This window comes from Chionomys nivalis, chromosome 17 (genome assembly GCF_950005125.1).
Source record: "Chionomys nivalis chromosome 17, mChiNiv1.1, whole genome shotgun sequence".
Taxonomy (NCBI): domain Eukaryota; kingdom Metazoa; phylum Chordata; class Mammalia; order Rodentia; family Cricetidae; genus Chionomys; species Chionomys nivalis.
This window is the reverse complement of record NC_080102.1, coordinates 38,852,967-38,867,174: the sequence shown is the minus strand read 5'-3', so window position 1 is coordinate 38,867,174 and position 14,208 is coordinate 38,852,967. Positions and strand designations below refer to the sequence as shown.

The following is a 14,208-nucleotide window of genomic DNA, read 5'->3' as shown; positions in this document are numbered from 1 at the left end:
AAAACAAAGTTGGTTCCTGCTTGTGAGACCAGCCATTCTCTTATCATCACAGTCACGAATGTGTTCTTTTTCCTTGGAAATGGACACCCAGTTGAAGTCACATCGGCGACCTTCATTCTTGGGCTACTCTTATCTCACCCAGGTCAGAGTTGTTACTGGGCAAAACAGTTCCTGGCCATGGGTCATCAATAGGGTGGTGCCTGGCAGGCATCATGCCTGCTGGGTTGTTTTATCATGAGGGACCACAACCAGAAATTTTTCTTTCACTTTCAGGCACTGGGTATATAGAGCCTAGATCTAGTCTGTTTGTGTCTCACGCATGCATCTGGTGACTGGTCCCACATAGCTAAGGACAGCTGGAACCCATCAACCCTTGGTTACGGGAAGATTCCTAGGTGAGTCTGAGGGTTCTTGTCCCCACATATTTATCCTTTCAAGTGCTCTGCAGGAGGAGGGTGATGGCCTAATATAAACTCAACAAGGTTGGACAATGGTGCAGGTTGCAGACTCAGCAGCAGCATGACTGGACCTGCAGTCAGAACAGGGTCTGCTTCTCTCTATTTCTCTGCCCTCAGCCCAGGAGAGGGTGTGGGATCCCTCAGATGGGATCAACACACTGCCTGGGCCCTGACCCTCCTTGCAGGTCAGCCTGAAGGAAGGTACCCTAAAGGGAAGGAAGCCTTTTTCTGTGGTCTGCCATTTTATATAGATACAGAACATAAGAAAGAAATGGAAGAGTTTGGGGACACAGGAACATCAACCTGTGCTGCATGGACACACAAAACTTGTCTTGGGGTACTGTTCTTGGACCAATGAGAATGAGGTTTTGAGTTAGATATACAGGATGACTGAGGGGTGCTAGCACATGTGGTCTTTGTGACTATGCTATGTCAGGCACTGAGGAGAAACTGAGGTATAGCATAGAGTGGCCTCTCTAGACTATCTGATTGGAGTCTAAACAGGCAGGTGCGAAGCTACACTCCTTCTTGTCAGCTGCCCTCTGGCTGTGGGGACAGAGGAAGAAGCCAAGGCTGTCCTGTGTGTGCAGGTATGGACGGGACCCAGGAAAGGAGACTGAGAGTAGGCTCTAGAAATATCTTACAGAAAATAATTCCAGTGCAGATGATTTTTACATGAGAATATCTTTCCACTGCTGTTCACATGATGATTAGAAACGGCCCAAAGTTGAACACTTAGGAGGAGGGCAGAGGAATAGATGGGCCAGGGCAAGGACTGACAGGACTCCAGCTCTGGTGGGATGCAGGATCCTGCAGAAACAAGGGGGTAAGGGCTCTAGGAGCTCCATGTAGCATCCAAGAATTTACGCTGTCACAGGGAATCTGCCCTGGTTTGATTGAGAAGGCACTCACAGTCACATGGGGCAGGGAGGAAGTGCTGCTGTGTGTTTAAGGGTGTGGGGAGTCATACCTAAAAAGTGAGGTGCCACTCAGGTTAAATCTGTGGTATAGCATACTGGGAAATTTGGGGACTGTTGTCAGCAAACCTTTAGGATCTTCATTAGCTTTACAGTGGGGCTCATGAGTGTCATCTCATAGAGGGTGTTGGTCACCTAATGAGGTTGTATTAGGAGCCCTGGGTATCACAGACATACAGAAAACATCTGCTGTTACCTTCAGTTCCCATATGTGCCCACCTAGGACTTGACAGGGCATCTCTTAATAATTCTCTTGTATATAGATTGTATGTTGTTTTCCTTCACGGCTATGTGCCTAGCTGGTGACATTCTCCATGGACAATTCAGGGCATGAGAGCTCTGATGTGGCGAGGGTGAGGGGAGAGGGTAGACCAGATGACTGACTTCTGTAAGCAGCAGTGCAGGGCCCACTGGAAGAGAAACTCTGGCTGCCAGTTGGTTGATCCATTTCCCCTGCTCTGGTGGAACCCCTGGGCCTCTGTCCCCTCCCACCTGACTTCCCTCAGCTGTCTCCATGGCATCTTACAGTAGTTTTTCTCCACCCTCCAGCCTGGACACGTGAAGAACCGTGAGGAGAACCTATCTGAAGTCCCAGAGCTGGTGCTGAGGAACGGACGCAGTCATGGCATCCGGTAGCCAACTACCTTTACTCTTTCCTTCTTCCATCTCATAAAAGTTCCAATGTGGGGAGGAAACGCTGCACCTTTTACTTGTCCAAACCAGGTTCTTTTTGTCTTCGTGGCTCGCCTTTGTGTGGTGCTTATGTGTATAAGTGTGTTGGCTGTTCTTACTAAAAGATACCCCAGAAGGTCAAGCATTTGAATACTTGGTTCTCAGTTAGTGTTGCCATTTGGGCAGTTACAGAACTTACAGGACATGGAGCCTTCCTGAAGGAAGTCCATCCCTGAGTATGGGCGTTTAGAGTTTATAACCCACTTTATTGAAGTATGCATGCTTTAATCCCAGCACTGGGAAAGCTGAGGTATGAGGATCTCTGTGAATTTGATTCTAGTCTAATATACATATTGAATTCTAGGTCAGTCAGAGCTTCATGATGAGACTTTATCTCAACAATAAAATAAAATAAAGCTGCATTTGAACAAGAAAAAAAAATAAAGCTGGAGAAACCCTGTCTCGAAAAATCCAAAATAAAATAAAGCTAAAAAAATAAAATAGAATCCATAACCTTGCCCCTTCCAGTATATTCTGCACTTCTTAGGCACAGTAGAAATGTGATTTCTCAGCTTCCAGCACCTGCTTCTGTCCCTTCACTGCCACTATGGACATCTAACCCTGTGGAGTTGGAAGTCAAATGAGTTTCCTTAATGTAGTCGTAGTGTTTATGACAACAGAGAAGCAATAATCCAGAAATTCTCACCAGAGAGTGGGTTCCTTATGCGAAGAACCTGGATACAAGCATGTGTGTGTATATGTGTGTGTGTGCCTGTGTTTGTGTGTGTGTACTTGTGTGTGTGCCTGTGTTCATGTGTGTGTACTTGTGTGTGTGGGTGCCTGTGTTCGTGTGTGTATGTGTGTGTGTGCCTGTGTTCGTGTGTGTACATGTGTGTGCGTGCCTGTGTTCATGTGTAAAGTTTATACAGTAAATAGTTGCTGTATATATATAGAAAGAGAGAGGAATATACATATATGCAAGAAATGTGGGAGGCTTTGGAACACTGGACTAGACATGCAGTTGAAAAATGTAAGCAAAGACCCAAGGGTCGGTGGGGCAGCATCCTGGAAGGCACTCCTGCTGAAAGCAACGCAGAAGAGGGAATTCTGGCTCATGTGGTTTCAGAGAGATGCAAGGACTTTATTGGCAATTGGGATAGAGGCCATTTCTGTGTTTCTTGGAAAGAACCTAGGTGTTATCTGTCCTTATTCTAGAACTAACAAAGAGCTAAATTAAAAAGCAATGGATAATTTCTTTGTGGGGTAAGGGAAACATGCTATAATATTGAGTCTGTGGAATGGTTATTAATGCTGACTCTGTATGGAGGTCAACAAAGAAAGAGCAGGTGGGGTTGTAATAAATGACAAGTGTTTGACATTTTGTATTTGGAGAGAAAAGGACACTAGGAAGCTCGGTGTTGAGGAATGGCTGTGACTGTCCAGGGCACAGGGACACTGAGGGAAGGCTCCTGCTCTGCAGGGAAGTATGGGAGGGTGCGTTCCAGGCCAGGTGCCGGCCAACTAAGTTCCAGTTTGGAGTTTCAGCCCAGAAAAGAGAAAGCCCAACGTTTGCTTGCTCCAGGAAAGATGCTGCTTCACTGTACAAAGCTGCTGCTGGTGTGGTTGATGGGACAACGGTCCACCCCAAGCTGGCAGCCAAACCTGACAGTGTTGTTTGTGGGTACTGGCTGTGGAGTCATGAAAGATGCAAGAGTCGAGTGGTCCTGGATGATTTCTTCATGGTGTCAGAGCATCCTGAGCCAGGACACAACCTGAGCCCCTCCATGTTCCATAGACACTGATATGGATTCCGTATCTCTTTAACATTATACTACTAACACATTGAGCTAGCGGAGAGCTCACCAGTGATGGAGAGTCACATCTGAAGGCGCTGCTACCACACTTGTTGACATGTTAGAAGCTGGTGGTGGGTGCAAAAAGGAATTCAACAAAAGCTCTATCAATTCCCTCAGCAATGGAAGCCCATATCTATAATGAACATATGGAAATTTAGTCCCAGTAAGCATCCTCTTCTTGGTATGCAGAGGGAGAAGGGACACAACATCTGCACATGGTGTCTCCTCTGTATGCATAGACATAGACAGAGAGGTAGGTGGACACAGAGACAACCGTGTGTGCAGATGATAGATAATAAAATGACGGAGAGATGACAGAGTACAGACCTCTGGTAGCTCACTGTCATGAGGACACCAGTCTCACTGAGTAGCACTCTATATTTAGAGCATCATTTGGTCTTCGTTACTTTACTTCCTTAAAGGTTCAGTATCCCAGCACAGTTGATGAGCCTAAGAGCTTTTACATATGAATTTAGGGGACATAATTGAACCTACAACCTAGGAGGCCCCATTAGAACCTGAAGACAAATGCTCGGGACCATGGCTTTGCACCGCCTGCTGCCACTTGCCATTTAACCTCTTCCATGCTGTCCTCTAACCTCACTCTTTTTCTTGGTACACAGCGCTGCCAAGCACAGTGGACAACATAACTACCGTCATCACTAACGAAGTGAGCAGAGATGACCTGAAGCTGTTGATAACTGAAGAGGGAGCCTGGAAGGCGTTTGTGGAGGAGGCAGCAGAGTTGTCAAGGTTACCTGCATGCTGCACCCCGCACTGCCCACCAGACCATGAGAATGAGGCTTTCCTGGGCAGGCATACCCACTCTAGGCAGTCCCAGGGGTGGGGTTGTGGACATTCCTTCTCAGCAGTCCAGGTGGGATGTTTCCACTATTTTATCCCTGGTGGACATCACCTCAGGTTGACTGAAGATGTTGCTCAAGGTGCCGGGACCGAATCTGACATCTCCTAGTTCTGTGACCATGGCAAGATAGTTAGCACTTCCTGTGTGTCACCACCATGGGACTGCAGTGTGAGAAAATAGGATATGTGTGCAGCTCTCAGCATGTGACCAGTACACAGTGGGTGCCCTGAAATTATCACTGAGAGCTACTTTAGACATGGGAAGAGACCAGGGCCAGGGCTCTCCTGTAGGACTGAGGAATCAAGAACTTATTGTGAGACAAGTGAGAAAAATCTAGACATGGATAGCGATGTCCCCAGGTTCTGTCTCGGTCACTTTCCTCCCACCTGAGGAGCTGTGACAGCAGGATCCTCTGTGAACTGAGGAGGCCGAGAGCCCACAGTGCAGCTGCACAGAGCTGTGTTGACCCTGACTGTCCCTACTTGGATCTGTTCAGTAGGAATGGGAATTTCTGATAGGACGTGGTGACAGCCTGGGATGAGCAGCAGACCAGGAATGGAAAACCAAGTGCTAGCACCCAGAGATAGCAGGACCAGGGTCTCATCCACAATTCAGGAAAGATTGAGAGTGACCCTAGAATCAAGGTATAGGTAGAAGACAAGGACAGCAGGGCTAGAAGGACGGAGGAATTAGAGGAACAGAGAAGAGGCCTAGCAGAGGACATGTAAGACAGAGAAGAGTGTTTATCTCCTCGGCCCCAAAATCATGCTTTATGGGTGTGCAGCACTGTGTTGGGCACACCCTCCATGTGCTGTGTGTGCCCAGAAATTCTCAGGTGGTATTCCAGACTCTATTCTGTTCTACAAAGCACTCCCTGAATATCAGAAAGGATGTGTGGCTAGAGACAAGAGTCCAAGTCAGTGTGGTTGGAGGATGGTTTGCAGAACCTGAGAGTCTGAGGGGATCGCATGTCACCATCTCAGAGGACAATATTTCCCTTATTGCCCTGTCCAGCTTCAGGCGATGTCCAGCCTGCTTGTCACTTTTAGTGGTCTCCAGGCCCCTTGCATCTTTGCACATGGCCTTGCTGTGTTCAAATGTGACCCTGTCAGTAGCTGTAGTATCTGTTAGCATGGCGACCTCTGTTTGCAGGGCTATGACTAGACCTGGTCAAGAGTGAGTGAGGGGTGGGAGTCAGTGTGGAGCCAGGGTTAATGGCAGCTGTCCTGTCTCAGTCACCTCAGATAGCCACTGACCTTGTGAGATCCAGTCAGGGAGGGAAAGGAATTTGGCAATCTGCAGAGAGCAGGCAAAAGGATCGGGAAGGTCTCTAGTGGCTCTGAAGGTTTGTTTTGGATTTAATTTTAAATTCTCAGAAATAGCTAAGTGACAAAGTCTGAGGAAAGAGTCCCGGTGAGCCTTCTTATATTCGACAGCAGCTGTTAAATAAGGACAACTCTAATCCAAACATGATTGAGAATTTCCAAAAACCACACAAAGAAAGCACATACAAGACAGTTGCCACATAGTAACAGTTGACCATGGAGCACAGAGGGTTAAAATGAGCCAATGGAAATATTCACCAGATGGAAATGAGAGAGATTCAGCCTGAAAGTTTCTTCTTCTCAGTGTGGAGTGTTGTCCTGCATTGAGTGTGTGACAAATCACATGACCACTGCACACCAGGAAATCACATGGCTACTGCAGACCAGGAGATCACATGACCACTGCACACAGGAAGCACCCCCCCGCCCCCCAGAAAAGAATCTTCATCCTGAAGAAGGTCCAAGAAACCAGGAGAACACTGCTCAGGACTGTTGCCCTCAGGGACAAACATGGAGTCATACTGTACACACAGAGATCTGGGGACTTACAGATATCTGTCGTGGAGGGCAGGACCACAGATCCCTTACATGGACATCAATAAGAAATCAATTCCAGTGACACAGTCCTCATGGGAATCTTCCTAAAGTCAGTGTTTTGGCTTCCAGTTCCTCTGCAGTCAGAAATGGCACTAAAGTTCCTGCATCTTTCAGGTTGAGCATTTTCATAGGAAATTCTTGAGAACAGATGGATCTCAGATCCTGCTTTTTCCCACTTTGATACATTTGCTGATATGCAGTGGAGTTTCTTACGAATAGGACCTTAATCTACCGGAATGCTGACACTGCACAGGAGATGGAGGAGTTCTGTGCGATTCTTTTAAATCAGTTGTGCTGTCACTGTGTGTTGTCCCATGAGGACAGATGTGGAGTTTTGGAATGCTAGGTCTGGAATTCATTCAGAATGAGGAATCCACACTTGGCTCGCCCTGTGAATGGTCCATTGCAGACCTCCCAGGCAAACACAGGCATTCCTGCCAGCTGGACATTGCATGGGCTGCAGATGACTTCAGGGCAACCAGAGACAGAGAGGAGACTCTTGGGAAAGGGGAATTCCATACAACACGTGCAGTTCTCTGACTAAAAGAGTAATTGCTCTAAGCCCACATCCAGGCACTCATCTACAGGGCTTCCACAGATAGTAATGACATTGGCTTGACCTTGAGTGAAATCATTTTATCAGTGCCTCTGATTTTGTCAAGTGTCCTAACTTCACACACTGACCCTATGGACTAAGGCCCTGAACGTCTATGCAGTACCAGATGATCCGGGTAGAGGGCAGATTACAGAGCTCTGCTGTGTTACTCCTGCTGGGTGTGTGGTATGAAAGTGAGGTTTGAACAAGGTTTTACCTTTCAAAAACTAACTCTTTTATTCATGAACTTGATCTCTTCTGTCACAGCGAGGAGGAAGCTGACCTGCGTGATGCACTGGAGAAGCATTTAGCACAGGAACCCACAGATGAAAATGATGAATCAGAAAAGAAGAAGCAGAAAGAGAATTTTCAGAAAGAATTTCCTGAGTTGAAAAGGAAACTTGAAGAAAACATCAGGAAGCTCCGAGCTCTGGCTGACCATATTGACGAGGTGCACAGGGGCTGCACCATCTCCAATGTGGTGTCCGGCTCTACCAGCATCGCTGCTACAATCGCTGGATTAGTTTTGGCACCCTTCACAGGAGGGGCCTCTCTGATGATCGCAGCAGCAGGTCTAGGAGGAGCAGCAGCTGCAACTGGTGTCACCACTACCATTGTGGAAGAATCCATCAAAGGCGTAGATGAAAGTGAAGCCAGGCACCTGGTTGGAGCCAGCATGGAAATACTGAAGAGAATTTTTGAAACCATGCCTTTGATCATATTCAAAGTTCGTGGTAACTGTATAAAATTATTCTGTGCCTGGAAAATCGTCAGAAAATATATGCGAGTCATCAAGACAGCCGGAACCAGTACTAGGGAGCTCTCGAGGACCGCCAATCTATACCGTGTTTTCTCAATGACCAGAGCAGCCAAGATCATGAGAGGAGTTGGTGCTGGTTTAATGTTAGGATTTGATGTGTATAACCTTGTGACTGACTCAATGGATTTGCACAGTGGGGCACAAACAGAGTTAGCAGGAGAGATACGGGATATGGCTAACAATCTAGAAGAGAAGTTGCGCGAATTTGAGCAGCTGTACAAAGATCTGCAGTCAGACCAGCCTCAGTGATCCCTCCACCAAGCATTTAAGAGTTTCAGGGGAAATGACATGTACAGGGGTGGGGACCGGGGTGGAGATCATACAATTGCAAGGGAAATAGCACATGATCAAGTCTATGGAACTGAGTGTTGAGCAGTTTCTATTTCTTGCTGAGCAGAGCAAAGTCAATGTAGATAGCCAGTGCTTTAAGAAGGCGGGAACTGAAGTCTAAAATAAGGGACCAGAATGGCCTAGAGGATGGGACTAGGACTGCAATGCAGAGGGTCTGATATGGAGAGCAGAACAGGAACAAGCTATGAGAACCTAGGAATCCTGGAGAGCTGAAGATGGGAGAAAGCCAGAGTGGGAGTTGAAATCGTAGCAGAGGACCACATCCCGTTCCCTGAGACCAGGGTCCTTATGATCTCTAGGTGATTCTTCCCAGCATCAGCAGGATCAACTCACCCTTGTGACTTCTAGTAAGTGACCCCTAGATAGTGATAGTGGTAGTGATGATGGTGGGGAAGAAGATGCTGAGGATGGTGGTGGTGACAGAAGAAAAGATGGAGTTCTTGAGAAGTACTCAGCCCTCCAGGGGGTCAGGGTCACCTGAGATAAATGACATCAAAGTGAATGTCTGTGTGCTGTGATGTGTCATTGCTGGGTTTTAGGGGAGAAAATCAAGGCAGATTTACAGAAGATGTCAAACAAAGTATTGTTTGAGGTCAACATGTTTGTGACAGGAGACTCAGTCTGTGATCCTCAGCTTCCTCTCATAGTGTGGGGAAGTGTGATGGTCAAGACAGTGTCTAGATAACCTGGATTTTGTCCTCTTGTCTTCTATAGATTTGTGTTCAATAAACATTAACTGAGTGGTCTAGAAAAGTGAAGTATATAGCAGTCAATTACAGCAGAAGAAGGTGGCATGGGGACAAAGACAAGATGGTCAGGATAAATCAGACTGATCTGAGATAGAAAGATGTTGCAGAAGCTCCTTCCGCTCCTTCGGCCAATAGTCGCTGAGATACCAGCCCATTGGGTCGTGGTCTAGCTCTCTTTAAAAAAGCAGCCACTTCCCTCCACTCTCTCTCTGGCCTCCAGCTCCGCTTCCGGCTTTTAGGCTCCCTTCCTGATTGCGCAGAGGGCTGTTGTCTAGGACGGTGATCTGTAAGTTTTTTCCCCTTAAATAAATAACCATTCTATTAATCATAATTCCAAACTGGTATGGAATTGTTTGTGACTTACGCCTTCAGAAAGATATGGGAAAACACCAGGCTGAGGAAGGTAGGAAGGCTGGTGGGCTGCCACAGCTCTCAGAGGGAGGAGTGGTGAGCAGGATAATCCTGGCATTGATCAGAGTCAGGAAGTGTCTGCTCTAGTCTCAGCTAATGCCACCAATGTCAGGCTTGGTTCCTGCACTGGAAGAACTTGGGACCCATTACGAAGACCTACAGTCCACTGCAATGGCAGGGGACCATGCAGGGAGAGCAGGTTGGGGTTTCTTGTGGTGGCTCTTGATGGTTGGACTCAAAGCAGCTGAAGTCAGGCCAAGCTGGACCCCTGCACTGACACATTGAGCCTGTGTAACGTTGGCTCACTGGCTCCTCTAGACACAGGTCTCCTCACTTCCCTTCACCACGGGACAACAATGTCATGGTGTTTGAAGTGTCCTGACTCATCTCAGGGTCTCAAGGATGAGAATCACATTTTCAAAACCCTTGAGAGCTCAAGGATCTCACTTCTTCTGGGGAAACAGACTGGTTCACAATGGGCTGTCGGTATGGCATGAAAACGCCTTCTCTGTGCTTGTAGTCCCGGGAGGTTTGTCTGTTTTAGTTCCTCAGATGATTACACCAGTCATGATGTCACTGTTCATATGGAAGATTCCTGTCTCCTTTAAGGTCTCTACAGAAAAGGAGGCCACTTGAAAGGTAGATGCTCTCTGATACAGGTAACCACATGCTTGGTCCAGTTGGTCAGGTCCAACCCTCTTTGCCAGAGTTCTGAATAGGGTAGGGTAACCTTGGTGGCCTGGCTGCTTTGTGCTGACCCCCCCTCCCCCGCACATGGGAAGGTTAATATTTATATAGCAAAGATACCTTCAGTTGGATTCAGATCACATTTCCATTGGCTGAAGTTTCCTCTAGACAACTCTGAACTAGCAAATATTTGCAATACTGTCTTGTGATGTCTCTGTTGATGTGAACTGTTCCCTGGAAGATCTTCAGAGCCTCAAGTTGTAATGAAATCTGCTCGTGTTGTTGGTGTTAGAGATGGCAATGGGGTTGTCTTGACCCCTGACTTAAGAGTCAGTAGCCCCATCCTGACTGTTAAAAGTCTATGAATGTTCCAACCCATGCCCCACCATGTTTGACCTGTGGCTCAGAGGACATTTACATGGTCCTGACTCTCATTGTGGTTTCCTCTACTAAGCTAAAGTCATGCTGATGAAAAGGCAGAATCAAGAGTAAGAAGAGCCTTATCTGGAGAGCTCAGCACAGCTGAGGAAAGAGGTTCCCTGCCTCAACTTCCAGGAGCAGGACAGGGCAGACACCATCAGAGATCCCTGAATGCATCTACCCAGGGGACAGTCATCCAAGAAGGCAAGAAGTGCTAGGTCCAAGGCAGGTTCAGAGCTGACCAAGAGAGCCTTCCTCCATCTCAGCGCTGAAGATACAGGGTATTGCATGCTTGGGAAGTATTGTAGCACTGGGGCACGTCCGCAGCCCTATGGGATCCTGGAAGACTGAGACCCACAGTGCAGATGCTGTTAGGCAAGTGTGGAGTCACCCAAGACTCCGTCTCATTATCCCATCTGCCCGTTCTCCCAGCTCTGTTTGGCACATGGTCCTCATGTCTAAGGGTCTGAAGGGGGCCATGAGAGCATACAGCAGGTGACAATTAGTGTTCAGTAGGTCAACCCACCAGATGAATGACTCTGATGGGGAGTCCCACCTGGGCAGGCCATGGAGTGACTGAATGTAAGTGACCAGTTGCTTCTGTCTGTAATTTCTCTCTTGTGCCACTTCATTTCTTCCCTAAGAACTGCATTCCTTCCCTGAGAGCTGGATGGGTGTTTTCCCACTGCTTGTGTGTTTCTCTCACGTATATATTCCATATATTGGGCACACGTACAGCTATAGATGGTCAGGATGATGATTTCTGCATAACCTGAGATGATTTTGATAAATAGAAATAATGCTAAGATATTTTACATTGTTCAGACTGACATAGGAAAGTAACTGTATTTTCAATCACAAGAACAGCTAATTTTAGACTTCAGAACAAATTCAAAGCAACTGGTTGCCCCTGGCGATGAATACACAAGGGGAATTCCCAGGTGTTTATTACTGATTCAAGCTCAGACTTGAAGCAACTTTGGTAGCCAATAGTCATGGACCTTATGGACATATTCCCTAGCACTCAACGTTCAGCTAACTGCTTATTGTTTAAGTCCTGCATTTCAATGACATTTTCTCTCTGGAACCCTCACCAACGTAGAGCCATGTGCATAGCCATGTGTTCTACACTGGACAGTTAATGTGACCTCCCCAGCCTAAGAGAAACTCTGTGACTTATCTTGTGTTATGAGAACGGGTCGGGCCCTGGAAAGATAACATATAATTTTCCAGAGTTAGATTTGAGGAGAGGCTGTGTAGAGCTACATAGAGAGCTGTGGAAAACTATGTAGAAGAGCAAGAGAGATTTTCAGAGAAGATTTTTTTCAAGAGAAGTAAAAGAGAAAGATACTATCAGAAAGCATGTTTTTCCTTATTTCCCCCCCTCAGATAGATAAGAATTTTTCCTAAGACATCACTGAATTCATGTCTGTTTTTGCATACCCTGGTTCTGACTGGAAGCCAGCTCCTCCTGATAGCAATGGTGTCCTACAGCCTGTGAGGCAGGAAGAAAGAGAAAGGGACAGCCAGCCATCCTGACTCACCTATGTCTTTAACAAGAGCCCCCAGAACTCCTTTAGCAAGTTTCCCTTCATTTCTGCCCACGTCACACAGTCACTGTAAGTTTTAACACATCCCACAACTAGGGCTATGGATGTCCAGTGTTCAACAGGAGAGGCAGGCACGGGGAGAAGCAGAGGAGTGGCATCTGGCCAGGTGGATGACATCAGGGTCCTCGGGAGCCACTGGGCTGCTGTGATGAGGTCAGCGAGCAGCCAGTGAGGAAAGGAACCTTTGGGAGCCATGGTTCCCTTTGTCAGGCTTCACAGGGACACCTCCCAGATGCCTCGGTTTATTCATTCTTCCTACAAGACACTAGCAGCATATGCCAGTACAGCCCATGTCCGTCAGCCAAAGGTCCCAAGGACACTCCTGACAGAGTCAGGTGAGTCAGTCATGTGTTCTCCTCAATGAGGGAGAAGGGTCACGCTGGCATCAGGATATTACTGAAGGCTATGGGAGAATCCACTGTAGGAGCTGGGCTTTGGTGAGCTTGGTTGGAAGAGTCCACACAACCCTTCAATACATTTCCTCATGTCATGGTGACCCCAGCCGTAAAATTATTCCTTGCCACTTCAGAACACTCATTTTACGGCTGTTATGAGTCTTTTGCTTTTTTAGTTTTTTGAGACAGGACTTCTCTGTGTAGCTTTGGAACCTGTCCTGGGACTCATTCTGTAGACCAACTTGGCCTCAAAATCACAGAGATCTGCCTGCCTCTGCCTCCCAAGTACTAAGATTAAAACCATGTACCACCACCACCTGGGCAGTTATGAATCTTACTGTAAATATCTGATATACCCAGTGGTCTTAGGAGACCCCTATGAAATGGTTGTTTAACTGCCGAACTTCTTGTCTACAATGTCTGCTTCAGAAAGTGAGAGATGGAGTCACATATACGTGTCTCCGTAAGTCCTATCTCTACAGAGAGACAGCAGAGAGGGGACATCTTGAAAACGTCACTCTGTCTTGAAGGTCAAAACAAATCTCTTCATCTTTTCTGAGACATCGACAGGATGAAGTCTGTGACTAGGTAATTAGGAAGAATAAAGTTCTGTGTAGCTCATGGACCAGAGACTGGAGTCCGGGAACATGGCACCAGCTCTGCCTATGATTCTTCATCACACACAGGATAGAGCAAGCATGAAGGCTCAGGGTTATCATCCTTTTCTTCATTCTTTATTTTATTCTTTAAGCGTTTTATTAACATATATAAATTATATATAAGAGTGGATTTTATTATTACACTTTTATCCATGTATTTAACATGTTGATCATATTGAACACAATTACCCACTTAGGCCCCCCTTACACCCACTGACCCCTCCCTCTTACCAACTAGCCACACTTCAACTTTCCTGTGTTGTTTTTGAGACAGGGTTTCTCTGTGTAACAGTACTGGCTGCCCTAGAACTGGCATTGCCGACCAGGCTGGCCTTGAACTCAATAAGATCCACTGGCCTCTGCCTCTCAAATGCTGGGATTAAAAGGATGTCTCACCACCACCCAGCCTCTGATTTTTTTGTGAGTGTTGTACTATTACATCACTAGGGTTCACCTGTGACTTTATACCTAGCAGCTCTGTTTTCAGGACTTGTTCTGCCTGTTTGGATGTTCACACATCTAAAATTTGATCCCTTCTTGACTGATTTCTCCGATAATCAGAGGCCATCCATCTCTCTCCTTTCACAGTCGTTTCTGTTTGAAGTTTATTCTCAGAGACACTAGAACAGCTGCTGACTAGTTCCATTTGCCTGGATGGCCGTCTTCCCTCTTTTGACTCTCACGGGGCATCTGGCTTGGATCACCATCACCCATGTGTTCTCCAAGGCAACAAGCAGAGTTCTGTGTAGCTCTGTTTTTAA

General features: G+C 46.8%; 1 protein-coding gene across 1 annotated transcript; it reads left to right on the top strand.

The window, feature by feature from the left end:
* The first annotated feature begins 330 nt into the window (after positions 1–330).
* On the top strand, positions 331–9,499 carry LOC130888905 (apolipoprotein L3-like). Its single transcript, XM_057792275.1, has 4 exons — positions 331–395; positions 1,985–2,067; positions 4,587–4,716; positions 7,613–9,499. Exons 2-4 carry the CDS (start codon positions 2,058–2,060, stop codon positions 8,412–8,414), a joined length of 942 nt encoding a protein of 313 aa, XP_057648258.1. The 5' UTR covers positions 331–395; positions 1,985–2,057; the 3' UTR covers positions 8,415–9,499.
* The last annotated feature ends 4,709 nt before the right edge of the window (positions 9,500–14,208 follow it).

What these genes read in the sequence shown, in the direction of transcription:
- LOC130888905 (XM_057792275.1), top strand. An exon ending in GAGGCAGCAGAGTTGTCAAG is followed by an intron (nt 4,717 to 7,612) that starts GTTACCTGCATG and finishes CTTCTGTCACAG; the next exon opens with CGAGGAGGAAGCTGACCTGC.